Source organism: Megalobrama amblycephala, linkage group LG19 (assembly GCF_018812025.1).
Source record: "Megalobrama amblycephala isolate DHTTF-2021 linkage group LG19, ASM1881202v1, whole genome shotgun sequence".
In the NCBI taxonomy this organism is placed as follows: domain Eukaryota; kingdom Metazoa; phylum Chordata; class Actinopteri; order Cypriniformes; family Xenocyprididae; genus Megalobrama; species Megalobrama amblycephala.
Window position 1 is genome coordinate 20242604 of NC_063062.1, and position 27925 is coordinate 20270528.

The 27925-nt window shown below is 37.7% G+C and overlaps 2 protein-coding genes across 8 annotated transcripts; one reads left to right on the top strand and one right to left on the bottom strand.

The window, feature by feature from the left end:
* Nucleotides 1–264: 264 nt before the first annotated feature.
* On the bottom strand, nt 265–3685 carry pdp2 (putative pyruvate dehydrogenase phosphatase isoenzyme 2). Its single transcript, XM_048167722.1, has 2 exons — nt 3536–3685; nt 265–3016 (listed from the first exon to the last, which is right to left on the bottom strand). The coding sequence occupies exons 1-2, from the start codon at nt 3642–3644 to the stop codon at nt 1389–1391; spliced, it is 1737 nt and encodes a 578-aa protein (XP_048023679.1). The 5' UTR covers nt 3645–3685; the 3' UTR covers nt 265–1388.
* Nucleotides 2896–27765, top strand: terb1 (telomere repeat binding bouquet formation protein 1). Of its 7 annotated transcripts, none has more exons than XM_048167714.1 (22): nt 2896–3031; nt 4150–4207; nt 4656–4766; nt 4878–5006; nt 6956–7084; nt 8159–8219; nt 8992–9089; nt 9236–9364; nt 9446–9598; nt 9680–9811; nt 11862–11987; nt 17195–17307; nt 20326–20541; nt 20652–20938; nt 21334–21398; nt 21550–21636; nt 21789–22058; nt 22387–22428; nt 23893–23934; nt 26074–26144; nt 26247–26414; nt 27357–27765. In XM_048167714.1, the coding sequence occupies exons 2-22, from the start codon at nt 4201–4203 to the stop codon at nt 27402–27404; spliced, it is 2484 nt and encodes an 827-aa protein (XP_048023671.1). In that variant the 5' UTR covers nt 2896–3031; nt 4150–4200; the 3' UTR covers nt 27405–27765. The 7 variants fall into 7 exon arrangements, with proteins under 7 accessions (XP_048023671.1, XP_048023673.1, XP_048023672.1 ...); XM_048167716.1 differs by lacking the exon at nt 2896–3031 and adding an exon at nt 3825–4003 and having other exon boundaries at nt 26074–26149; nt 26258–26414; XM_048167715.1 differs by lacking the exon at nt 2896–3031 and adding an exon at nt 3826–4003 and having other exon boundaries at nt 4656–4763.
* Nucleotides 27766–27925: the final 160 nt, after the last annotated feature.

Consider the following 27925-nt stretch of genomic DNA (forward strand, 5'->3'; position numbering starts at 1 on the left):
CCAGACAGTAAAACGTATATTTTACTTTATATGAATCTTTTTGCTTTCTTTCTTCATACTGACACCTTTATCGTGTCCAGCATGTGCCTGTTCCTCCTCACTGACTGTGGTCACCTTAACGTGACGTGTTTTTGCATGATTTTATTCAATAACCTTTATCTTATAAGGCATAACACATTTAGAGACTACAACGTGACTTAAAGAGGCTCTGTAGTTGCTTCTTTCTTTGTGCCATTCTAAAATATCAACAGATCAATGCGATAATTTGGATTAAACATCTTTTAATAACCAGATAGTGTGAATATAACAGACATCATAAAAATACAAAGACAAAATTCTGCAGTGAAAATATATTATCCCATTTAAAAATTTCTATTAGAGGAGAGTCTGTCACTCAAATTAGAACAGAACAAATAGTAACAATATTGACACAAATAACAAAAATATAAAAGAGGAAAACATTGATTACTACCAGAAAATATGGTGCACCTGTTTTACTTCATGAATCTACATAAGCAGTGTAAAAGATCATTTTTCTCAAGCAAAGTGATTTTGAAATATACTTGCAAGTTGATGTAATGTTGACATAAAATGTAACGTATAATAAAACCTTCCATAAAACCGGCCCCTATGACCTTCATACTTTGCACTACAAATATTATCAGTTTAACCATTGACGAGAATTTTGTTGTGGTACATTGACACAAGCGACAGTCACTTCAAGTGCAAAGTGAAAATGTCTTCATAGCACAAGCCAAGACAGCCCAGAAAAAAATAGCAGGAGCCAAGTTGTGCTAAATTCTTGTAATCTTCAGGCTGCGCTGCAACTTATACTTAATGCAAGTGATATTAATGTCTTATGGAACAGCTACAGAATAAAGAAGAATATTGGTCATTATTCTAATTCTACTGTTATGAAAAATACACTTAAATGACCACTTCTTTGAACAGATATACCCAATATCACTATAATGAACAATCTGTAGACAAAAAAACAAAACAAAACAGCCTATGCGAAAAATTCTAGAAAACTACACTCGTCATAAAAAGATGTGAGGTATAAACAAGCAGCTTCAGAGATGCTTTTTATTAGTGCCTGAACTACATAGACAGATTAAGACTTTACCTTCACATTTGTAACCTTGTGCCATTTAAAGTGAGTCACTGAATTCTACCCTCATTGTTTATATTCACATTTTCCAAAACAAAATGCAAGAATCTGTTGCGAACTCAAAATAAAGTCACCTGTAGGCATTTTGAGGTGTATGCAACTATATAAAAAACAAAGAAAAACATTGCCTCAAATGCATTAAAAAAAAAAATCACAGCTGAAAACAACTCTTCAAATATAATTTTATATATATGAAACTTTAAAAAGTTCTTCTTTATTAGTTATTAGTTTTGTTGAAGTTCGGGTTAAAGTAAATCACGGTGACAGTGATGTCATCACGGTACATGCGTGCTAAATCACTAGGCAGAGCCAGCATAGTTGCCAATCTCTCCTGGTCCATCTCTCCATACTCATTTGTGCCCAGCGCATGGCGAATCAAGTGTGTGGCTCCATTCAAATCCAAAGCGGGCGTTGCCCTGGCCCGTCGCCGCAGCAGTAGCTGCTGCATTTGTCCCAAGTTGAGCTGGCTGGCTGAAACCGGAGCCTGCAGATGAATACCTGTCAGATGTTCCGCCACAAGCCTGACTGCCTCATCGTTGTTCATCTCGTCCCAGAGACCATCAGAGGCCAAAATCAAAAACCGGTCTTGTGGCCGCAACCGATGGTAAGTGACTTCTGGTGTGGCCTCCAAGTAAGGTGGGGTGAGATAATTAGGTGGAGCATACTGATAAAGATTCAGCGCTTCTAAATCGGAATCTCCATTCTCTAGAACACTCTGCTGTAGCTCACGACTCCACTTAAAGCGCACGTCCCCAAACGCACGCAATGGCATCAGGACCCCAAGCAGCCTGTCATCTACGATTATGGTTTGCCGTTCACTGGCCGGGTGCTGCCGCCGTATTCGCTCCAGCTCGGTAACATTGGTAGCGTTGTGGTCTTGTGTGAGTGGAAGAGCACTCCAGCTCCCATCATCCTCCTGGACACCCAACACTGCCCGACAGTCTCCTGCATTTGCAACATGCACACCGTCTGGTCCAACGTGAGCCACACAAGCTGTGCAGCCAGCGAAGGCGGCCTGGATGGCAGTGTTCCGCATCAGGTCATTTGCGAGCGGCACCTGTGCCTCAAGGGAAAGATCCGTGTCGAGTCGCTGGAATGCATAGCTGAGAGCATCAGTAGGGCGCATGCCATCACCATGCTCTTCACTCGCCAGAAGCTCCTGCCAGTAAACACGCAAATGATTAACATAGAGGGCTGCTGACTCCCTGTAGTTGTAGTCATTATGGTGCTTATACCACTGCAGAATGGGCGGCACGGGTCGTAAGGTCTCCATGGCGGCCTCTAGATCCTCCAGTACAGACTCTGCCATCATTGACACAGCAATGTAATAAGGCAGCCGCTCGCTGACCGCTTGAGCACACGCATGTCCGCCGTGTCCATCAAACACGCCAAAAAGCATGCCACGGGTCTGGAGGCAGTTGGCACTGCTGCGTCGGTCCTCTAGCGGAGTGTTGGCTGAAAGCTGGTTACTCTCAAACCTCAGCACCGGACTGGGACCACCACGGCCATCAAATTCTGGAATACGAACAGACTGCTCGTTAGCACGCAGAACAGCATCGATCTGCAGCCGGCTCAACTGGAAGTCCATTTCATGTCTTGGAGCACACAGTGTGTTCTCTCCTTCCTGTCCTGAGCTTCCATCTGATCGGCCACCACGGGAGGAGAAGCTCCGGGCTTGAGAAGGGAGCAGGCAGGTTCTAGACAGTTTATCAGGTAAAACATGCTGGCTGGCTGCAAAGAAACTGGACAGATGTCTTCCACCAGTGAAAAAGAGGAGTCTTGAACACAAATAGCCAGACATTACTGCCTGGATGCAGTGACTGAAGCAGTCTACAACTCCAGCATCTGGGAACACACAAAGTGAGATCTCAATATTTAGTAACAGACCGACTTAAATTGAAATCTGAAATCACATTAAATGAACAGCAATGTGCAGATTGAAAGTTGCAGAAATAGTTGTTATTAGAGGCTAACGTTAGTGATATAACCAACAAAGATTAAGAAAATGTTAATACATTATGAACTACTCCATCCCAAAACCTTTAAACTATAGACGTGTCTGCAATGTAATAAATCCAACATTATCGATTTCTCATATCTGTGAGGGTCAAAATAAAATCTATATAGCCTTACGTATAAACAGTTTACTTTTAACCCGTGATTTTAAAGTGAAACCTGCTAGCTTTTCACGCTAACATACCGGCTTTCGTAATAACTGGCACATTTGACGGTTCATTTTACATTTTAATTATGTTTGTCTGCAGATATGTGTAATTGAACACATATGCTGGAACTGTCGGTGGAGCAATTCCCTCAAAGAGCAGCTTTAATATGAGTGAAATGCTGAGTCAAACAGACACATACCTGGCACTGTTCGCCGAATGATCTTCTTCTGCTCTTCAGTTCCATCGTCGCAGTAGGTTGCAAACGTGCTGCTTCCAGCGCCCCCTAGAGTCCTCTGTGTGCTCAACATTTCACAGATGACCTATTTTTTTAGTTTATATCTATGGTTTATATACACTGTATGTTTCATAACTAAATATATATACATGTGCATCCAAAGCAAATAATATAAATAATTAAAATTATATAAATAAATCCAAAATAAATTATATACATTTATTTATTTGCGATTTTCATAAGCGGTTAAAATCACGTGATTCAAAAGAGCGGCACGTTATGGAGCGGGAATATGAAGATCTTCCGTTGAAATGTTGTTAATTAATCAGGAAAATTAATGCAAGAACTGAAGGATTTAGACGATTCTGGCCTCATCAACATTATTAAATAATTTCTTTTGTATACTTTAGGATCGTAGTCCGTGGATATGATGTAAGCTAACCAAACCCTTCAATCGTGTAGTTAAATATGGTGGTGTCTAACGTTAGTGAAGTTGAAGAAATGTTTACTTATTGTTATTGCTATTTATTTACAGTTTGTATAGCATATTTTAACAACATTTTTATATTTTTTTGCAGGAAATAGTGACCTGGCACGTTGGTGGAAAGGATGGTTTAATAAGATGAAAAATGGAAGGTCAACATCTTATAACAGGATATAACTTTAATTTTATATGCAATATAATAACTTTCATTAACAACATTAGCAAATACAATTACGTGAAATAATATAGTTTTTGACAATCTTTACCATATGTGTATCTTAGACTGTAAGTTTCCATGCAACTGACAAATGCATAACTAAATATCATATATTCATATACTTATGGGCACTATTGATCTGTAAACAATTATGTAATGTTTTAATGACTAATGAAAGTTATTATTTCAGTTTCTAGTAAAATGCTTTAACATCTCTGGTTTGTTTTCTGTTGAAATGTACCTGAAGTGGCAACATACCCGTATAATTTTTAAAAATATATATATTATATTGTTTTATTGCACAGTACCCATCTATTGTGCAGATCCAAATAAGTATTTTGCTTTACAAGCTATAAATGATTTAACAGTGTTCACGTTTTCAGCTACCAAGACAGATTTGCGTATTTTACTGGAATGTCTGAAATACCAGATGAAATGGCCTGGCTCACAGAAACAAGCCCTTCTCACTATCATCTCAATCTGCAAACAAAGTGGTCTGATTTACAGCTCAGAACATATACATATTACACAAAAATATGACCTGCACAAAAATATTTGACTTTAATGACATTTTTTGATTGTCTTTAATGATTTCTTTGTATCAGGTCAGTATGTGGAGTTCTTCAGAGAGATTGGAGGAATTTCCTTCATCTATAACCTGTCAAAGTCCAGCACTTTCTCTCAGGTTAAAGAGACCGCTCTATTTACACTTGCATCCTTAGCTGAATTGCATGGTATGTATGCATTATATATACAGAGCCCTCCACAATTATTGGCACCCTTATTAATTATGAGCAAACGCGGCTGTGAAAATAATTCTGCATTGTTTATCCTTTTGATCTTTCATTCAAAACATTCACAAAATTATAACCTTTCATTGAAGGAAAATAATTGAAAGTGGGGGGGGGGGTCACATTATGAAATAAATGTTTTTCTCCAAAACACGTTGGCCACAATTATTGGCACCCTTTTATTCAAAACTTTTTGTAACCTCCTTTTGCCAAGATAACAGCTCTGACTCTTCTTCTATAATGCCTGATGAGTTTGGAGAACACCTGACAAGAGATTAGAGACCATTTCTTCATGCAGAATCTCTCCAGATCCTTCAGACTCCCAGCTCCTTGTTGGTGTTCTTCTCTTCAGTTCACTCCAGTCATTTTCTTTAGGGTTCAGGTCAGGGGACTGGGATGGCCATGGCAGAAGCTTCATTTTGTGCTCAGTGACCCATTTTGTGTTGGATTTGATGTTTGTTTTGGATCATTGTCCTGATGGAAGATCCAACCACGGCCCATTATTTCTAGCAGAAGCAGTCAGGTTTTGATTTTTATCTGTTGGTATTTGCTAGAATCCATGATACGAATGATATGTATCTGAACAAGATGTCCAGGACCTCCAGCAGAAAAATAGGCCCACAACATTAAAGATCCAGCAGTTTATTTAACCGTGGGCATGGGGTACTTTTTATCCATGTGTGCACCAAACCCATCTGATGAGTTTGTTGCCAAAAAGCTCTTTTTTTAGTTTCATCTGACCAAAGAAGCCGGTCCCGTTTGAAGTTCCAGTCTTGTCTGACAACTGAATATACTGGAGATTGTTTCTGGATGAGAGCAGGGGATTTTTCTTGAAACCCTCCCGAACATCTTGTGGGGATGTAGGTGCTGTTTGATAATTTTTTTAGGCTTTCTGAGACTCAAGACTCAACTAATTTCTGCAATTCTCCATCTGTGATCCTTGGAGAGTCTTTGGCCACTCAAACTTTCCTCCTTACCGCACATTAGGACGATTTAGACACACGTCCTCTTCCAGGCAGATTTGTAACATCTTTAGTTGATTGGAACTTCTTAATTATTGCCCTGATAGCGGAAATGAGGATTTTCAATGCTTTAGCTTTTTTCTTACAGCCACTTTCTATTTTTTGAAGCTCAACAATCTTTTGCTGCACATCAGAACTATATTCTTTGTTTTTTCTCATTGTGATGAAAGATTAAGGGAATTTGGCCTTTGTGTTTCCTCATGTTTATACTCCTGTGGAACAGGAAGTCATGGCTGCACAATTTCATGCTCCTAGTCACCCTGGTGTGCTAAAAAATGTAAATATGACTGGGAATATAGTTCAGAGATATTTTACTCATAAGAATTTCTAGGGGTGCTTATGACTTCTAATGCATCATATGAACGTATGCTGGCAAAACTTACGGACTCCACTTATGCTTTCAATCAGAGATGGGGTAGCTTTCTGAGCTATTTGGAAAACAAGTAGAGATGTTTTTTTTTTTTTTAATGGTTATTATTGTTTTTATTAGTTTAACATCTATGGATGTTCAGTTTTGGTATTGTATGTGTTTGTGTATTCTATGTTTGTGGGTGAAAAGTTCAAATAAAAAAAAGTTAAATGACAAAAAAAAATTTCTAGGGGTGCCTATAATTGTGGCCAACATGTATTGGAGAAAAACATTTATTTCATAATGTGAGTTCCCCCCACTTTCATTTGTTTTACTTCAATGAAAGGTTAGAATTTTGTAATTTTTTAAATGAAAGATCAAAAGGATAAACAATGCAGATTTATTTTCACAGCCACCTTTGCTCATATTTACTAAGGGTGCCAATAATTGTGGAGGGCACTGTAAATAACTGTATTGTTAAAGAGATAATATTTAACTATAAACATATTTTCTCCCTGCAGAGAGCTGTAAACAGACACTGTGCAAAGAGGAGACGTTTCGTGACTTAGCGCAGCATCTGGAACAGAAAATGCCACTTACGGAGAAAAGAGTAGCGGTGTACATGCTGTCTGTATTGGTTGCCAACAACAGTAAGATTCATCATAAAACTTACATCCAATGAGACCATTCCTGTGCTGATAATGTGGTTTTATCCAAGTTTTTCCAGACAAGCCTACTGTGAATTTTGAATTGTCATTTCTGGTTTGGGGAACTGAAAGACTGAAGCAAATAATTTCAAAATATAAGCTTGCAGTACAAATAACCATTATCCATCAGTTTGACTGAATGAGCTGTAAATATTCCTTCATGTTTTATTTTCAAATGTCAGGAGAGTAACGTAACGTAATGTAATGTGACGTGGTATCACAAAAATATCTGTGGCAAGAGCTCTTTTCAGTCGCTGCTTTCTTTTCCTCCTGCTTATTTTCTCTTTTTTTCCCTTTGTATTCCGCTGTAACAGTATGAAAAAAGACAACATATACAATGCATTTGTGTTCTGTTCTCCCAGTTTAATTTGCGATATATTCCATGAATAATTCACTGGAATGCCCTAAGAATCTCTCGTTTTTGTCCCCAAATCCTCACGTCTTTCTAGATTTGTTTTGACAAGGATGCTTTATAATGTAATTGTCTCCTCTTTTCACTTCTAATCCCAATTAACAGCATTTACTGGAATGTTTATAAAACAGGTAAATATAATTTATTATATGTCAAAATGACGGAAAGCACTTTGAAATATTTTCATGCAATGCTAAAGTTAATGAACACTTTTGATTAAGGCAACGTATGTTAATATAACACAGATATATATTACCACAGTGATATTTAACCCATCCGTAATATTGATGCGGAAAGAATCGCGCTTTTAGGGTTATTCGTGGTCTGTTGAAAGTACTTTGTTGATGCTTTTACACTTAATTTTTCTTTTAATGTTTGATGGTTGAACGGTGAGTAGAATAATGTCATCAGATTGTGCCCAGTTTTTTTTTTTTTTTAAAAGTGCATTTTTGCAATCATAGTGACAATTTCACTGATTGTGCCCAGTTTAACGGAAGTTACATCCATAATTCACGCAAAGCGTCATGAGAAAAAGGTTGATAGAGTAGGGAGAGAACAAGTTGTCAATTCACATATGGTTTGTGAATCTGTGTTTTGTGTTCCAGGATGTGGACAGACTCTTGCTAAGACCTCCAGGTGTATCGAAACCTTGCTCAATTTGTTCAGGTACACACATTAAGTTCAATTTGGTCGGGTATGCATCATTATCTGCCATTATTTAATATCTTCTATACCTTTACATTTAAATTTGTCATGTCACATGACCACCTGTAGGGCGTTAATTGGGGCGAAACTGTGAAAAAGTAATAAGTGAAGTGTAGGAGGCCATCTACATAATGTTAAAACACAGTTTTATGCCAATTAAGAGTGTGAGGAAATTTAAGAGGAAAATAATGTGCAGAATACAATGTCACAATATGTTGATAATAATAAATGTCAAGAATGAAGCCATTCTGACGAACGGCAAGGCATCGTCAATAAGCGTCATCATTTATTCACCATCATGTACAGTAGTTCCAAACCTGTATGAATTTTTTCTTCTGTGTGGTATTTCCTAAGAATGTTTTTTGTCCATCCATAAAATTAACAATTGTATGGACAAAAAAATGAGATTTTAAAAATATTTCATTTTGCGTTTCACATAAGATAAAAATGAAATACAGGTTTGGAACAACATGAGGGTGAGTACTTTCATATTTTTGATGAACTGTCCTTTTAAGTCTCCAAGACAATGTCCTGGATAACTGAAAACATTCCCAAACAAAATTTAATATGCTCCCCTACTTGGTGTGGAAGCGAAACATTTCAAACACTGTCTGGTGTTTGTTAAAGTGATTCACAAAAATCCAGATAAACATCTGGAAATTCACTTAAAAACTCCTTTGCTGCTCGACAGGACCAGATTTCATTTTATTTTCTTTCTTATGCCACTTTTCAGGCAAAGTTTTCCGGATTCTAATGACTCTTATGAGCAGCTGCAGTTGTGGGCCACTGTGTCTAGTGCTCTCTGTGGCTCTGTCAACAACCCTCAGAATGGTATGGTTGTGTTCTCTATCCCTTTTCTACCCATTTACCACCATTAAACCCCAAACGGTTACGTAGTTTGAGATTGAGAGACAGATTTTTCTGTACACATGCAAATGAACACTTTCACAATCTTCCAATGTAATTGTTTATGACAGAGGAGAATCAGAACGTATGTATGCGTGTGTTTCCCCTGGTGAAGACCTGGCTGCAGGAAGTGGCTTTGCCCAGGGCAGAGCTGGCACAGCCAATATGCTCATTTATTGGCATGACTGTGGCAAACAACCGTAAGCACATAAGCACAAAATAACATATAACAGCACCTTATGTGCTCATTTTCCCATCTCATGTGAATATGTGTTTTTCAGCTTGTGCTCAGGAGTATTTTGTGTCAGTGGGAGGCCTGAATTCACTCTCAGACACTCTTACTAGAGTTTTGTCTCAGTCGGCACACAGTCCTGCTGCTTGTAAGATGGCTACGGTAATCACTAAAACACTGTCTGCCTGCATCTCCAACAACGGTAAGAGGAACGCATGCACACCCCAGGAGAACCATATTGGGTTGTTTTGAACTCTCCATTTCCTTTCTCTTTCTGTCTCAGAGCAGTTGGTATCTTCTTTATCAGAGTTGAGGGTTATTCCAGGGCTGTTGTGTCTGTTGTCAAGCCCAAACCTCGACCAACAAGACAAACTCGCAGTGGTGCTGACAATTGGACACCTCACGGATGCCTGTGGTGAGTGTATGGGAAACAGACTTAAAATGGTAAAATGACTTGCATTCTTCTAAAAAGTACAGAAATGACATGCTGCACTACAAATAAATGAATAAGTATTTTTAAGTATAAAGTAAGAGCAGGCATTGGGACATGAATGGCATGAAATTGCATTTTGATGATGCGTCTTAAAACATTTCAAACCTTTTGTGTGTGGGAAGTATTATCCAAAAGACCAAAGTGTACTCTGATGCACATTTCAAAAGCTCACCAGAAACTACTCAATCTAGGCCCTTTCAAAATACTATAATGATCACACTATCATCTGTGGCTAACCTTCTATATGGGAGTATGCAGATTGAGAATTAGGGTTGCATTCAGTTCATACACAAGCAAAGCTCAAGTATATTAGTGCGTGCAAAGTGAACTCTAGATTTAAATTCCTGTTACTTCTTTTTATTATTCTCAACAAATTCAAATTCAACAAATTTGTAGCCTGATGCACTTAAACGATAAGTTTCAGCACTGATTTTTTGCATTTCTACTGGGTAGCTAAGCTTAAAAGACATTTAAGATAATATTAAAGGTCCTGTTTTTCGTGGTTTTTTGAAGCTTTGATTGTGTTTATAGTGTGCAATATAACATGTGTTCATGTTTCGCGTGTAAAAAAACACAGTATTTTTCACATAATTTACTTATCTGTATACCGCTGTTTCCACTGTCATAAAAACGGGCTGATGACTTCCTTGTTCTATGAAGTCCCTCCTTCAGAAATACGTAACGAGTTCTGATTGTGCCAGCGGTTCCTGTGTTGTGATTCGACAGCAGCTTTAGCGCATCTTGCCCGGAAAGGTCACGCCTCTTACCATAACGTGGAGATGCACGCGCTCAGTGTTATTGTAAACATGTCTTTAATTTTACCCTATCAATTTGAGCCGGAATCAGACCCGGTGATTGGACTGCGGGATGAAAATAACAGCTTTTCGACGACATGGCGACAAACACACTCTACAAACGCAACTCTTGTGTATTCCTGTGGGCGGAGGTTAGTCAAAAAACTAGTGACGTCATTAAAGAAGGAAGTAGAGGGATGTAGTCCAAACTGGCCGTTCGATGTAGGCGACTTCTGTTAAATAAAATATCTCGCTTGGCATTCAACTTTGTGCTTTAAAATTTTACAGATTTTATTTATACTCTAACAACAACATTACACACTAACTAAAGTTTGAAACATGGGATCACGAAGAACGGGACCTTCAAGTAAAATGAATAAATGAGCATATGAATTACGATTTGGTTTGTCTTTATTCTTGTATCAATATCTTTTCCTGCATCTGTTTAACCACATATGGGTGCATTCACATTAAGAGTGATAACTATAACAATAAAGATATAGCTCTAAAATATTAAAGAATAGCAGCTTCCACACCACAACAATAACGATAATGGCACAGAGAAATAATATCTTTGGAATCACTTTCATAATTATTTTGTTCCAGCTGATGAACAATAAAAACATTGACAGCCAATCAGAATCCATCCTGCTTTAAAGAGCTTGAGCACATAGGCCTGGTTTCACAGACAGGGCTTAGATTAAGCCAGGATTAGGCCTTAGTTCAATTAGGACATTTAAGTAGCTTTTATAAACATACCCTAGAAAAAAACATAACTGGTTTGCATCTTGAGACAAAACAATAGCACTGACATATTTTAAGATATGCCAGTACAAGTTACTTTCAGTTAAATCAGCTCAAACATGCATTTTAGTCTGGGACTAGCTTAAGCCTTGTCTGTGAAACTGAGGGTTAAAGTGACAGATGACAAAACTGCAGCAAGTGCTTAGAATAAACAGAATGATGTTGAGTGTTGGTGTTGATGCTAATGTAGTTATTGTTATAGTTATATATATAGTTAGCATTCTTAGTGTGAATGGGCCTTAACACTGCAAATAATTAAACTAACACTAACAGTATTTTTTTATATAACATTATAGCAGTTTTGTTTTGCCTCCTTTCATGCAGTATACAAATCTTGTATATTGTTGTAATTAGTCTGTTCTCTGTCTATGCAGTAGAGCATCAGTCTCAGTTGTTGTCGGCTGGAGGTTTGCCAGTTATGATTTCTCTGCTCACTGAGGCCAGTGATGAAGAGATCAGAAAGGCAGCTGTGTTCGTTCTGCACACCTGCAAAAGAATCAGTGAGTCTTGTTTTTTTTTCACACTATGGCTATAATAGCTAATGATGGGAAGTTCGGATCAATTTACTGACTCTGATCTTTATATCTTGTTCAGCAAAATGAACAAATTTTCTTTTTTCAAGTCATTTCAGCAGAATTTAATTAAAATCTTACATGTTAATAGCTAAATTTCCTAAAAACATCTCTAGCCAAATTATGGGAAACAGCCACATAAGCTCTGCAATCTGTACGAGAAACAGAAATGATTAGTTCACCTCCAGAGTCTTCTGGTCCGAGTCTTTTTTTTTTGTCACATGACTGCGTCACGGCTCAGTATTACAGTCAATGATACTAATGTAATGTTGTATTTGTTGTTCAGTATGTTGAATACTACCATAGAAGCACAGCTGCTTCAGACAAGCTCAAGGCCACACAAAAACAGATGAGACAAGAGCAGTTACTTTTAAAACAGGATGTGGCCACAAGGTGGAATTCAACATTCTACATGTTGAAAAAATTCGCTGAAATCAAGGATCCAATTATTTCCACTCTGGCACTCACTAATGTATCTCTGCCAGCCTTGTCACCAGATGAATGGAAAACTGCCAGATAAACTGTGCACAATTTGAACAAAAGAGTGTATACGGTGTTCATAATGTCTAGTGCATCATTGCTATGTTGAAAATATGTCGGCTACACTGCATATGGAAGGTATATTAATATTGTGATATATTTTGCTAACTAATATGTGACTTTTTAGTTAAAAAAAAGCTACTTCCTAACTTTTTAGGTGATTTATTATGGCCCCCCCAAAAAAATGAGTGATTCATAATTAATCATGATTATTGTAACATTACTAATTTCTATATTTAACAATTTTTTTATTCAGTAACATTACAAAGAAAATAAAACATACAACAAGGCGATGTATCATTAGAGAAAAAAAACTGCTCATCCAAAATGAGTTCAATAGTCAAGTCAATAATATGGGATTTTCCCATACCTTTTGTATTATAGAATTTTTTTTCTGAAGAGAAGATAAAAGTAAATCTACTGTAAACAAGTATCTTGTAGACTACAAAAATAAAAATGCAAATAAATGTCTTCATGGACACGCCTGAAAATAAAGTTAGTTTGTTAGTAAGTTATTTAAAAAGCACATATAAAAACAACCACAAGGTTGACCAAAGTGCTGTACATTAGAAACAACATAAAAAGAAAACTTCAAACAGCAAAATAAGCTTTGATTTGAACATAGAAAGAGATGGTACCGTTTTGGGGCCACCCCTTGCAAAGGCTCTGTCCCTTCTATGTTTTAGTTTAGTCCTGCACACAGAGAGTAATCCAACATCCCCAGACCTAAGTGACCTAGTTGGGTTATGAGGGAATACCAAAACAGAAAGGTAGGCTGGAGCTAAGCCATGTAAACATTTGTAAATGAAGACTAAAACTTTTATCTCTATTCTAAATTTAACCGGTAGCCAGTGCAGAGATGTCAAGATGGGAGTAATGCGATCAAATTTTTTGTTACCGGTCAACAGCCTAGCAGCAGCATTCTGAACAAGTTGTAAACGCCCAATAGATGAACTATTAGCTCCATAATAAAGTGAATTACAATAGTCAAGACGTGTGGTAATGAATGCGTGGATAACTGTTTCGAAATTCTTGAGGGAGACTAAAGTTTTAACTTTTGCAAGGTAGCGTAGATGGAAAAAGATTTGATTTGACGACAGAATTAATCTGTTTATCAAACTGAAGTCCTGAGTCAATTAGAACGCCAAGGTTTTTAGCGCACGGAGTAACATGAGAACTTAAAAGGCCCAGATCCAGATCACCACGATCATAAAAGTCACTTGGTCCTAAAATGACAACTTCAGTTTTTTTCTCATTTAAGGCCAAAACATTTTGCGAAAGCCATGATTTCAGATCCCGTAGGCATGCTATCAAAACCTCAATAGAACATGAATCATTGCGTTTAAGTGGGAGATACAACTTGGTGTCGTCGGCAAAATGAAACGATAGTACATGTTTAGAAAACAGGGATCCCAGTGGTAGCATGTTTAAAGAGAAAAGTGTAGGAGCAAGGATCGATCCCTGTGGAACACCACTGGAGAGGTGTACTACTGAAGAAGTATGTTTTCCAATACATACAGAAAACTTCCTATTGGTTAAATATGGCAGAAACCATTTTAGAACGATACCCTGAATGCCTACATAACTTTCCAGTCTAGAAATTAAAATTTTACCATATAACCATATCAAATGCTGAACTGAGATCTAAAAGGATCAAAGCAACAGCATTCCCATTATCAGTAGACAGCATAATATCATTTGTAACTTTCAATAACGCAGATTCAGTAGTACTATGTAATTTTCTATAACCTGACTGAAAAGTTACTGAATTTGAACTTAGAAAAGACTGTAGTTGAGTGATTACTACCTTTTCTAAAAAAAAATTAAATAAACGGGAGATTGGAAATCGGTCTAAAATTACTTAGCATGGAAACATCCATAAAAAACAGAAGATCAGAGGAAAAGTAGTAGCGAATATCACAGATTTATGATCAGAAAAGCCAGTGTCATTAATCTCCAAGTTTGTGATATAAAGACCGTGTGAGAAAACCAGATCCATGACCTTGATTATGTGTCGGACCTCGCACCCATTGAGAGAAACTGAAAGAGTCCATTAGATTGCAAAAGTTCTTGGATAACGGTTTACCAAGGCAACAAACATGAATGTTAAAATCACCCAATAATAAAATCTTTTCATACTTTGTTGCAACATTCCCAATAAACTCTGCAAATTCATTCAAAAAACATTATTAGGCTGTAGAGGTCGATAGACAGCTACACACAGTACTGGATTTACCAAATCCATTAAAGGATTAGTCTACTTTTAAATACACTTTTCCTGATAATTTACTCACCCCCATGTCATCCAAGATGTTCATGTCTTTCTTTCATCAGTCGAAAAGAAATGAAGGTTTTTGAGGAAAACATTCCAGGATTTTGAACGTACTTTCCGTTTCCGCATTCTTCAAAACGCTATTCAACTTACGGAAAAAAACGAAACTGGTGCCGCGTTCCTTCCGTAATTAGAATAGGGAAGACGTAGAACATTCAGCGTAAGCGTTATGAAGAATGCGGAAACGGAAGGTACGTTCAAGGTGATATTTTGTTTATAAAGCATAAACGGTTGTATTTTTTCTAAAATGACCGATCGATTCACTAGACAAGACCCTTATTACTCATCTGGTATCGCTTAAAGCCCTTTGGAGCTGCACTGAAACTGCACTATGGACTTTCAACCTGTTGGTAGCCATTGAAATCCACTATATGGAGAAAAATCCTGGAATGTTTTCCTCAAAAACCTTAATTTCTTTTCGACTGACGAAAGAAAGACATGAACATCTTGGATGACATGGGGGTGAGTAAATTCATCAGGAAAACTGTATTTAAAAGTGGACTAATCCTTTAAGAGGGATCTGTAGGAATAGCGTGACAATGAAAGCTATTTTTAAAAACAGCTGCCGCAAGATAAAAAAGTCATGTAAAATAAAGGTCTTGTTTACCACAGTCTGCAAGTTGAGTAAGGCCATCCTAAGTGGCGGTGGATCACTCACTGTTTGAAGTCCCCTGTTTAGCTGGCGCAAAAGCTGTGGATGCACTCCACTCTGACGAAACCGGGGAAGAGGGCACAGCATAGGCACATCAAAAGAGCTAGGGACGATAGGCCGAATCCAGAAATATCCAATGCGGCTTTAGCAATACCACCTCATTTGCCACGTCTCCTGCAGCATTTAATTCGTAGAAAAACAATGGGCCACCGGCACAGGTGATCAGGGATACTCATCTGGAACGGTGAGGAGTGTGAATGAAAATCACTCCTTAAGTTGTTGTCCATGTTGATAACTGAGTTTCTGATTTCTAACAGTACTTGCCAATCATAGACGAAGGTTGACCATGTCTTGGTCACCAAGAAACAGAGAAAACTAAACTAAAGTCCATAGCATACAGAGCGACTGACGGCCAGCCAAAATACTTTGAGAAAGCCTTATTCAGGATAATACAAATAGAATAGACACACACTGCTGCCTTTATTGCAGTGGTGATGATATGCTGCTAACCTCAGGTGCACCATATCACACACAGCACCACTTAGTAAACATACCCTTGCAATTATAGTGAGAATTATAGTAAAAGTCCCCCTGCAGTCAATAATTTTATCACTTAAAATTCATCTTTGAAAATCAAAATGACATATTTAAATTTTTTTTTTCTTTTGAAAATAATTTCTTCATGCCTTAAAATAGCTTGAATGTAACTCTATACCCTTGCTTCATTTAGTATATGCCGGGCAATGAATATGCAAATTAGTCCCCGCCTCCACTCAATCACACCAGTTCATACTTCCTGATCCACCTGGTCAACTGTAGTAAACGCTACACAATGGCAAGTGTAAATATTGGTTTAATTCAGAGTTTCTGGTTTAAACCAGAAACTGATTCAGAAAAAGAAAAGGAAGAACGAATTATACAGGCAGGGCCGGTTCTGTGGGGGTGCTTGAGTGAACAAAGCACCTTCAAATGAAAGCAAGAGCACCTCAGTTGATACATATAATAATATCATATTGACTAAACAGATTTGGTGAATGCTCCAGTGTGTATTAGTGTTTGCGCTCTGGAGAACGTCAAATGTTTTTATTTACTACGCGTTTTTGCAGTGGTGAGCAATGTAGCCAATCACAGACATGTTTTTTGATCTCTTGAACGCAGTGACCAATCAGGGGTGTTTAATTTAGTCAGAACACCAGAGTTTTTGTTCAAAGTCAATAAGAGATTCATTGTGCAGTGTAGACAACTTCATTGAATTTAACAACATTTTGTAAGATCGCAAACTGAGATGAGTTATTATGCTGTCTTTGCACACTTTCTAGGCTATATGTAATCCATTCAGAATTTGAATAAAAGTTAACACTTAACAGTTATTGATATGATTACCATTTGGCTTGACTATGTTATCAAACAACTAATAATGTGTTGCTAATGTTACACAAACCATGTTCCCGTTTGCCATCTCAGAGTAAGACGGCTGCCTTCTAACACCACACAGACATATAAACAATATTAAAACTATAAAAACTTTTTACCACAGAGGGTCTTTAATATCCTGCTTCTATTAAACTTTGGCTCATGAGGATTTGACAATTATTTTCCTTTCCCACCCAGCTGAATCATTAGGCGCAGGCATGTCTAGTATGGATCTACAGGATTGTGACTTAGAGAGACACCGGCAGTCAGCTGGAGAAATCCTCCAGAGAATACAGCATCTAGAGAAAAAGGTATTTGTGAATATATTATTTCACAAAGTTTGCACGGCTATTATGCGTACCTGTAAAAGTCATATTAAAACATGGATGAGACAGAGATTTTGAGTTTTTTGAGAAGCTTTAACACCTCCAAGAGCATTCTTTTGTCCAAATTGCTTTAACCAGATTTGATAACATGCTATGACAACAAGACAAAATGTCACTTAAGAGCATTTCAGAGCCCTTTAGTTTTTTAGTCTTTAACTCAAGCATGCATACATCATGGTAAGGGAAGAGTGCTCTATGAATACATTCTTACTCATAAAGTCGGCATGAAACGGAAGTTGCGATTGTCTTTTCTTCCCTACTGTGACGTCTATCCGAGTGAAACGGCATCTGAAATGAGAGGGCGGGACTTGATTTCATCCTTCGGGAATTGATTGGATCATTGGAAGTTGGGCGTTGCTAACAAAATGGAGGCGGATATGAATGCCCATTTGCAGTCAGTTGTGGGGGATTTCTCTCCACCGGACTCACTCCGAGCACCCTCATGTTACTGTAAGAACTTTATTTATTGAGGATGACGAGGACGGTTAACGGCACTAAACAGCGAGAGAGCGCATGCGAGAGAGACTGACTGACTGGCGGTACGTGTCCGTTGGCGCAAAGCGAGCGGGTAAGAGCAAGTGTTTTCGGTTCGTTCCTATGGAAGTTGAGCCTACGCTCACACGTAAGTTAAGTGTGACGCTCAACTTCCATAGGAATGAATCTAAAAACGCTCCAGTGGACACGCAGCTTGACTGACTGAGCGTGTCCTCAGGTTCCTTTCCATGTTTGAGGGTACTGTACACCACAATGACTGGCATCAGCGGTGGTTAATGCATTAATCTCTATAAAATGAAGCTTACCCCAGCGACAGCATTTACCCCATACGTCACTGGATCTGCTGACAATTCCAGATAGCTCGACCTTCGCGCCATAGCATGTGACAGGAAGAGACGATGAGTCGTTTTGAAGGGGGAGGAGAGGTTAATGCTTTTGATTAAAGATCATGAGGGCACATGGATTTTAAGTGCACGGCAGTGGCGTAGCCACGGGGGGGCCTGAGGGGGCCTAGGCCCCCTCATTATCATGCAGGCCCCCCCAGATTTCTGAGCGATTTTTTATTTTTTATGTTGATTTGTTACACTGATGCATATGGGGCGCGGTTAATATATAGCTGTTTTTAGACTTATTGGTTTGATTATTTCACGTGTTGCGCGTAGTCTCTGCTGTTATTATCTTTGCGCGTGAGAGTCCGTTATTATGCGGTGAGTGGCAATGTGAAGCGGCACCCGAGGCTTCCCGTTTCCAGGACGCGCATCTCGATGCAATGAAATCCGGTGGGTGCTCGGGCTCCTAACTCTCCATTCGTTTTAACCAATAAAAAGTCGTTAGAGAATCAAGAACCTCTGACTGCAGCGCACACAGCTTTCTTCTCGTCATTATAGTTAATTTGAGGCAGTTTCCGTGGCGTTATTTGCTCTCGCCCAGATATTGCGTGCGTGGCTGTGCGCGCTCAAACTTTGTTATGTAAATCAAACATGCTTTTTCTTTAGAATTGTCTTCTCTCCTGGATTTAATGTTGCTAGAAGCTATTAACCATCAAACTTACATAACTGACTGTTAAAACAACACCTATAAATTGTAAAGAAATTAAGTATCTTTTTATATAATAACTCCATGTACAAATGATATCATTTTCAAATTTAGCCTACTTTAGTCAGCCAGCTATCTAGATATTTTTATTAGGCTATCTATTTAATATATATTTTTAAAGTTATATTAAAAGTTAAGTGCTTATTGTAGCCTAAATGCTTATTGAATTATTATATTTAGCGAACCACTACTGATCATCAAATAGTACAATATCAGAGTGTAATCAAAATGTTTTTTATCCCTGGTGGGGATAAAAAAATATATCCCTCCCGGGTGATGCTACTCCACAAACCACCAACAGAGCATATAAAATACCAAAAATAAAAATGGTTTTTTAAAACATTGCCAAGTAAAACGCTGCGTTTATATAGAACTGTCTCTTTACGACCACAACAAACGGGACACTTTTCAGAGGTGCATTCCGACTTCTCCTCAGCGCGAGGCGCAAGTCAAACGAGCGCGGAAAAGGTGCAGGTGACAACGAGGGAGCTTCAGTTGAACACCAGTGAACTGCGGTCAGATGAGATGATGTCGGTAAAACTAAAAAATAACACGACTGTCCAATCAGTTATTATATTGTGCTCGTGGCGCGCACTCAAGAATTGCATGCGCAAATGCGCCGGCGCGCGCTGCATAATTACTTTATTATAGCTGAAATAAAGCGCAAAAGAAACTACGAGCAATGACCGTCGTTTGAAAATGAAATTGCCAAACATGCGATTAAAGCTGCCTCAAAACTGTGCATGCATGCATGTATTTGTTGACATGGTTTTAAAGCTATTGTTATCCAATTTGTTGGTCTTAACGTCTTAAAAATGCACATATGTACACCAGGGAAATCTAAATTTTCTCGGGGGAGCATGCCCCCGTACCCCCCTAGAAAACTACATTTTATGACCTCGGTAATTATGAAACCCTGTGTACATGTTCTATAAATTCTATCTAATGAAATCTGAGGTAAACGTGTATTTCTACAAATGTGCGCACTTTGAGAGTAAAAGTTTGTATATGTAGTATGCACTGTGATCAAAAATAAATGGGACCAAACGCAATTGAATGTAAAGGTTTGTGTCTCGTTATTCTATTAATAACTACCGATTGAATTTGCATTTCTTTTATAAATTAAGAATTATTAGTGTCATTGTAGTCATTATTAGTGACATATATATAAATATATCGGCCCCCTCATTTTTAGATGGGCCCCCCCAAAAATAAAATTCTGGCTACGCCACTGGTGCACGGATAAATTATTGATAATAAATACTACAATATTCCATAAAAAATAAGAATTGTCAATTTTGATTTCATGCCGACTTCAACTTTATCAGCCTAATTTTGTATTTTGATTCTCAGATGGGTGTGAAACTGTGGGAAAGAGACATTGAAAGCCAGCAGCGCAGCATGCAGAGGTCGGCCTCATCTGTGGAATGTAATGAGGCAATGTGGGAGTGTTCTGTGATGCGAAAGGTCAAAGGTCATCATCGAGTATGTGAGGAGTTACACATAACTCCTGCAGGAACTCTAGAACATCCAATCACAAATGAAATACCGTACAACCAAGAGAGCTTGGTGAGAATCACATGTAATCCATACAACTAATAGTAATGTGTTAATATTATTGAGCATTCTTCATCAGCAGTTTCAACAACATAAAATTGTGTGTTTGTGTATGTGAGCAGCAGTGTGTCAGCTCTGACGAGTGTTTGAGTCCTGCCCAAGTCACTCACTTCAAACGCTCTAGCTGGGAAAAGGGCAAAGAAAGAGAGCATGAACAAATGAGAGAGAATGAGAGGAGTGACAACCAGGAAAGAAGGAGAGAGAGAGAGATTAAAAAGAGAGACATGGAGATTAAATCTGAAAGAGTGGCGAAGAGATTAAAGATGATGAATCTAGACTCAGACGTTAATGGCAACAAACATCTCCAGCACTGCAGCACGCCAGCAAGGCGCAGCAGAGATACACAGCGGTAAACAAAATTAAATTCAATGAGTTTTATTGAATTAAATTAATGAGTTATGCTATAACGGTTTTGCTTGAGACATAGACTGTTTCATTACATGTAATTTGAAGAGTAAAGAGTTCATATCAATGTCTTTTAAAAATATATTGTACACTTGTGGCCAGAAAATGTAAACAAATAGATTTTTTGTTGGAAGAAAATGTGGTATGGATAGTAGTACAGTATGAGTTATTCTTGTTTTCCTCATTCCCAGTTGTTTTATTCATGATTAGAATGTTCACATTTAATCCAGATTCACATAAAGCATTTAATGTCAATGACTTTTCAAGACACAGTCAGTACATTTTTCCTCCTCAAGGGAGTGACATTTCTCTCTCCGTTTTATTTTTGTTGGGTTTCAGCCCAGATATTTTCAGACATCCTGATCCCATGAAGAGAAACCAGTGCACACGCACTCTCTTAGATGGTAAATCTTTCTTAAAACATCACGTTCTCTTTGTTCTAAATCACAGAAAAATCTTCGATTCCTCTTCACCTACAGATTTATTTTAGCAATTAAGTTATTTGCCGTTCATTTGATGTTTTAAATAATGAATTTGTGCTGCATTCTTTTTCAGATGAGATGTCTCTGTGCTCTGAGCTGTTAGACAGAGAAATTCTGAAGCCGCCCTCTCCCAATAAACCCAGGAATCTACGCTGTGCAGGTTTGTGTCTGTATAAATGCATACAAACAACACATTAGATGATAAAAGCAATGCATTCTGCTACTTTCTGGTTCATTAATACTCTCATTGTTCTTTTTGTCTCACATATTCTTTTTATCCATGCTGTCACATGCACCTTTTCCAACTCCCAGGTTGTGTGAAACATATGAATGAGATGGACAGTCGTTCATTTGGCGTCGTGTTGCGTAACTGCAGGTTTCAGTGTGACTTTCACCAGGTGCTACAAGAGGCTGAGGATCGATTCAAAAGCAGCCAGCAGTTAGAGAAGTCTAGTCACACTTTAACACGCGCTCACATCAACACACACGGCAAAAACAGAGAGCACAGCACATGCGCTGATGAGGATAATAAGAGGAGCAAGATGGAAAAACACAGACTGAGTCACCAACCATCAGACGGATGTAAGAGACGGCGTCCACACAGTTTTTCACAATGTCTTTGGGATTGTGGAGGAATGTGCACCTACCTCAGATGTTTAGAAAGTAGCTTTGATAGAACAAGGCCTGGAGAACAAAACACACACTCATGAGTTACATTTATTCATTTAGCAGATACATTCATCCAAAACGATAATGTATTTTCAGACAAATTGTTGGGAATTTTTAATTATATACATATTCTGATGATCTGTTTATATTATATACTGTACACACATGCTATATTGGCTTTTTTGTGTGTGGATTTTGTGTTTCCTTTCTGCTCTGTAATCCTCAGTGTTTCTTTCTTCAGGTTTTAGGCTCACACCTCTGAGAAGGCCGTGTGAAACATACAGTAAGAGAAGCGTTCTTTTCCTATGAGGACAAAAGTGGACTGTAGCTCTTAATGTAGATGTATCTCAGTCGCTTTGAGTTTGGGCATTAGACAGTGGAATTTAGAAGTGGGGGTGGGGGGGCATTCATAATATCTGTGCCACTATAAACATCTGCAAACTTCCCTAAAGTTTGATAAACATTGTGTGCACATGCAAAGAACTGGGTTAAAATATTGAATAAGGTGATTTTCTTCAACACAAGACTCTCCTTTGCTTTCCACATTTGTCTATGCTGTTGAAATGTATTTCCATCTTTACTCTCAGTTTTTTTCCTTTGTGTCCTCCTTTTTCCCTCAGTCTCACTCATTCCATTCCCCCCATTGCCTAGCTGTGGTCTCTGAGTGCTGTTCAGTTGTTCCTATGTGGCTTCTTTCCCATAACCTCAAAACTTACTCACTGGACTCTCTAGAGATGTTCTCAGTATAATTGTCAAGTAAATGGTAATGTACCATCCTCCAGTCATTATCGCAAGTCTGGAAAGTGTGATCAGGACCCCAATGAAAAAAGATTTTTACTTGACATTTTTAAGTCATAAGATGGCACTAATGGATTTGCGCTGGCGTACAAGTAGAAATGTGCAGTTTAGCGGCTATTATGCAAAAGAATTTTACCAATCAATGTTCAATCAGGTTGTCAATACCAATTAATTGACCAATCAGAGTCAAGTATTCTAAAGAGCCATGATTATTTCAGCTGGATGTGTTTCTGTTTCTTTAAATGCTTCCAGTCAACTAGAATGACTCTACTAGAGATTCTATGATGATCTTGATGGATAATTTACATTTTATTTTTAAAAGGTAACATTTAGATGAATATGTAAATTTGTGCTGCACACTTTCCTCTCAATAACAAAAAAAAACAGCGGTGGAAAAGAAAAGTTAAGAAAAGTGGCCATAGCGATGTGGGTATGTTTGCACTAGCTCTGCAATCACCACATTTTTTTTTAGACAAATGAAAACAGTAGTGCGGCACCAATCATGATTCTTTTCTTTTCTTTTTTTTTTTTTTTAACAAGCAAATGGGGTGATTCTTATACTGGTTGCCTTTTTTTAAGCAAATTGATTCTATTGTTTGAATTAATCCCTTTTCTTTGCATGGACATTACAGTACAGGATAGCTCTTTCGGCATTATCCTGAGCATTCGTTTCATGTGTCGTAGAATGAAAGAGAGGCTCTCAGGAGTGCGCATAAACATCACATCCTTTTCCCCGGCAAAAACATTCCATTGGGTTACATTTATTCATTTAGTAGATGCATTCATCCAAAATGATAATGTATGTTCAGACAAAATGTTGGAAATTTATAATTATATACATATTCTGATGATCTGTTTATATTTTATACACGCATGCTATATTGGCTTTTTTGTGTGTGCATTTTGTGTTTCCTTTCTGCTCTGTAATTCTCAGTGTTTCTTTCTTTAGGTTTTAGACTCACACCACTGAGAAGGCCGTGTGAAACATACGGTAAGGGAAGCGTTCTTTTCCTATGAGGACAAAAGTGGACTGTAGCTCTTACTTTAGATGTATCTCAGTTGCTTTGAGTTTGGGCATTAGACAGTGGAATTTAGAGGTGGGGGGCATTCATAATATCTGTGCCACTATAAACATCTGCAAATGGCTCTAAAGTTTGATAAATGTTGTGTGTTCATGCAAAGAACTGGGTTAAAATATTGAATAAGGTGCTGTTCTGTAACACAAGACTTTCCAGTGCTTTCTACTTTTGTCTATGCTGTTGCAATGCAAAACTGGTCTTAAACAAAAAATATCTGTAGCCATTTAGAGGCACCACTGCATTTTAATTATGATCCAAACAAAGATGCTACACACATGTAGCATGAGTAGTTGTTTTTTATTTAAATTAGATTTAATTATAGGATTTGAAGTAAAAACAGTTTGACTTTAGATTTTTGAAATTATGCTACTTGCACAAAACAAAAACAGCAGATGGATGGAAAATGCAAATTCACTCTCTGACAGTAGGTGGCGCTTATGGAACAGCAGCGATATAGCATTCATTTGGATATCGCTGAAAACAAATCAGCTCTGTGCTTCTAAACACTATTTTATAGATAAGATAGTGATAAGAGGAAAAGAAAATGGCATTGAAAGACAGATCTGTTCCTTCCAGACATATATTCATATAAACACCCATTTTAAATTTTTCTTCTATTATTTAGTGCATCATGACCAGTGAGTATTTTCTCTGCTGATGTGTCTGTTCTCCTCTTTGCGTCAGTCTTCAGTATGTCCCGTCTCTGGCCTGTGTTAATGTCCTGTTTACAGACTTTCACACAAATGACATTTAGGGAAATGATTGCAATGCAGTTTGACTGAAAGTCTGGAACAGCGATCAACCAAAATAAAACTAAAAATGATTGCTGATCATGTGTTTGGTGCAAAAATCAGCTGGTTTCCAATTTATGACCGGTCGACCAGTGCATCTCTAGAAATCAGGTCACACCCCTAGAATTCATTGCACTCACACAAATGCTTTCAAATATATTTTGAGGTCACATAGACAAAATTTTGGGAGCATATGCAACCAAAAGCATTGCACTGTTATGATAGTTTTATTATAAAGTATATTTGAGACTATAGACTATATAGATCTGGCTATGTGAGACTGTAGTTTGAATTAATACATTTTCTTTGCATTACACATTGACATTACTGTACAGAATAGCTCTTTTGGCATTATCCTGAACATTGTATAAGCATTAGTTTCATGTGTCGTAGAACAAAAAAGAGGCTCTCAGGAGCATGCGTAAATGTCACATCCTTTTCCCCGGCAAAAACGTCCTTCACATAAAAATCAGTCTACAGGCTTTCATAGTCAACCTATGAAGTCGGGGAAAGTTTCCTTTTTTAGGTTTTGTGGATTATTATTTTAAATTTGTATTTTGTTAATTTATAGTCTACTTGATACCTGAATGGAACAAGTAAATGATAAAGATTTGGACTAAGATTTACTCAAAGGAGTATGTGTGTGTGAGAGAGAAAGACAGATAGTTGGAGCATATGTGTATGTAAGATGGGTAACTGGATTATGGGTCCCTGGGGGTTCTGATCTCTAGTCATTGAGCTGTTACTATGGAGACTAGTCTGTTCTGTACCCCAGAACAAAGTCATTAGGACTGAGGATATGACTAGACACAAGCACACACTCTGTTGCACTTACAGGATCACGACTTTGCGGTTCACTGTTTCTCTTTAACAAGATCAGTGTGTTCCAGTCTGCCAGTGCACATCCATACATGCACATGCACATGCACACATACACACAAGTGTTTTGTTCTTCTCAAGAGTTGGTGGAACAGTAAGACTGTATTTTACAATAAGAATGTCATTCATGCTGAGGGGAAGGTCCTGCTATAGTCCTGCTAAAGAACAGTGTGTATTTGTTCTTTAGGATACAGGGTTCAGTACTGTGTGTGCAGTTTCACAGTCTGCCCACTAAATCATTCTAAAGATCAATATACCTCCCTGCTGCCCTGTGCAAGTCTTACCATTTGCATTGCTGTTGCCAGCATGGACACATTTTGAATGCTTTGGTTCTTTAATTCAGTTTCCTGCCTTGCTTGTTTTCTTTTTAATTTCTCTCAGGCCCAGACATGGAAGAGAACATGGATCACAGACATCTGAAGAGAACCTCAGAATGCTGGCACCCAAAAAATGTATGGTATGCCATGATTTCACACTAATTTAACCTGCATTGAATTTGCCAATCATCTTTAGTCCAGATTTATTCCGTAATATGTCATCGTTTTCTCATTTAGACTTCATGCAGTCACAGAGAGAGGCGGAACTGGTCTGCTGATGAGTTGTGCTACCTCAAAATGGGTATGAAAAGGTTTGGTAGGGCCTGGAACTCCATCCTCTGGACGTATCCCTTCCAGCCCGGACGCACCAACGTAGATCTGGCCAAGAAGTACCGACACATGCAGGCATGACATGACCAATAGTGAAGATCAGTTTTCTGAATACTGTAACATATAAATTTAACAAAGCCTATCAAGAATGTTCACTTGATATTTTACTCGAAAATCAAAAGAAAAAAATGGTATATTGTGCATAAAGAATTCCTAATTGTCTTTAGTGCAATGCAAAAGAAAAATCCTCATTCTTATTACTGTAATGTACATAAAACATAATTGTATTGTATGTTGAACTGTATTTAGTTTAGCATGACTTGAATAAAAAAAAAAAATCTATGCTTCCAACAGGATGATTCACATTACAGTAATGAGAAATGGGAGGGGTGCTTAATTTTGAGCAGCAAATCAGCATATTAGAATGATTTTTGAAGGATCATGTGACATTAAAGACTGGAGTAATGATGCTGAAAATGCAACTATGCCATCAAGAAATAAATTACATTTTAAAATATATTTAAATAGAAAACAGTTGTAATAATATTTCACAATATTTCTGTTTTTACCATATTTCTGATCAAATAAATGCTGCCTTGGTGAGCAGCAGAGACTTCTTTCAAAAACTTTTCAGTTGTATATTTGTATATAGATAATAATTATTGAATAAAATGATATAAGACTCCCAGTAAAAGAATGAGCTCACTAAAAGGAAACGATAAAGAAACATTGGCCTCTTTGGTATGTGGCGGTCACATTGTTACATAACACAGTGTGTTTTTCTGAATGTCTTTCTCAAATCAAAATGACTAAATGACAAACTTAATATTGCTCAATGAGATCTAGAGGCCATCAGATGTTAGTTATATTGTGCCACTACCTTCAAGGCTATGGTATCTAGCCTGTATATTGTGAAAAGAAGTGCACATATCATATGCTTGCTTCCTGTTTAATTTCCCCAGTACTGCTCTTTCAGAATTCTGATTTTTTTTCTCTCTCTCTTTCTTTTACTGACAGAAAACCAAAGCACAAGGTGTGGATCTGTCTCATGCAGGAGATGTATAAAAACATCATCGGATAAACTCAAAATGGACATTTTCTGCTGTCAAATCTATAAGGATTTTTCATCTTTTATGTTATGTCTTATTTGAATAGAGTAATGTATTGGATGTTTTTGTTTTTGGATTGTATAGATTTTCCCTTATTTTGCAATATAACAAGGTGATGTGTTAGAAAACAACATTGTTTGCACTAAAGAGAAATGGAAAAAGAATAGATTATTTTGTTTCTTATAAAGTTATATTTTCCCTTCAGTTTATTTGAAAAATAATTGATATGGTTAACAGTTACCTGTTTATTTGTTTTCGGTCAAATGCACTTGATTTGCATGTGAGTCATATATTTGTATAAAGTTTACATTGTGCAACTGTAGTGTCCATGTCATCTATAATCATTCCTCTTGAGGCTGAAGTACACAAAGCTCTGTTATACAAGGATAATGAGGCATGGCATTTCCTTGAGATTCCAGCAAACGGAAGCAGCTTAATATTTCATCAAAAACTTTGTTGCATGCTCAGTAAAGAAAC

Coding starts and splice junctions, on each gene's coding strand:
- pdp2 (XM_048167722.1), bottom strand. CDS start 3,644: ATGTTGAGCACACAGAGGACTCTAGGGGGCGCTGGAAGCAGCACGTTT. Junction 3,017..3,535: donor CATTCGGCGAACAGTGCCAG/GTATGTGTCTGT, acceptor GTGTGTTCCCAG/ATGCTGGAGTTGTAGACTGC.
- terb1 (XM_048167714.1), top strand. Junction 4,767..4,877: donor CTCAATCTGCAAACAAAGTG/GTCTGATTTACA, acceptor TCTTTGTATCAG/GTCAGTATGTGGAGTTCTTC. Junction 9,812..11,861: donor ACACCTCACGGATGCCTGTG/GTGAGTGTATGG, acceptor CTGTCTATGCAG/TAGAGCATCAGTCTCAGTTG.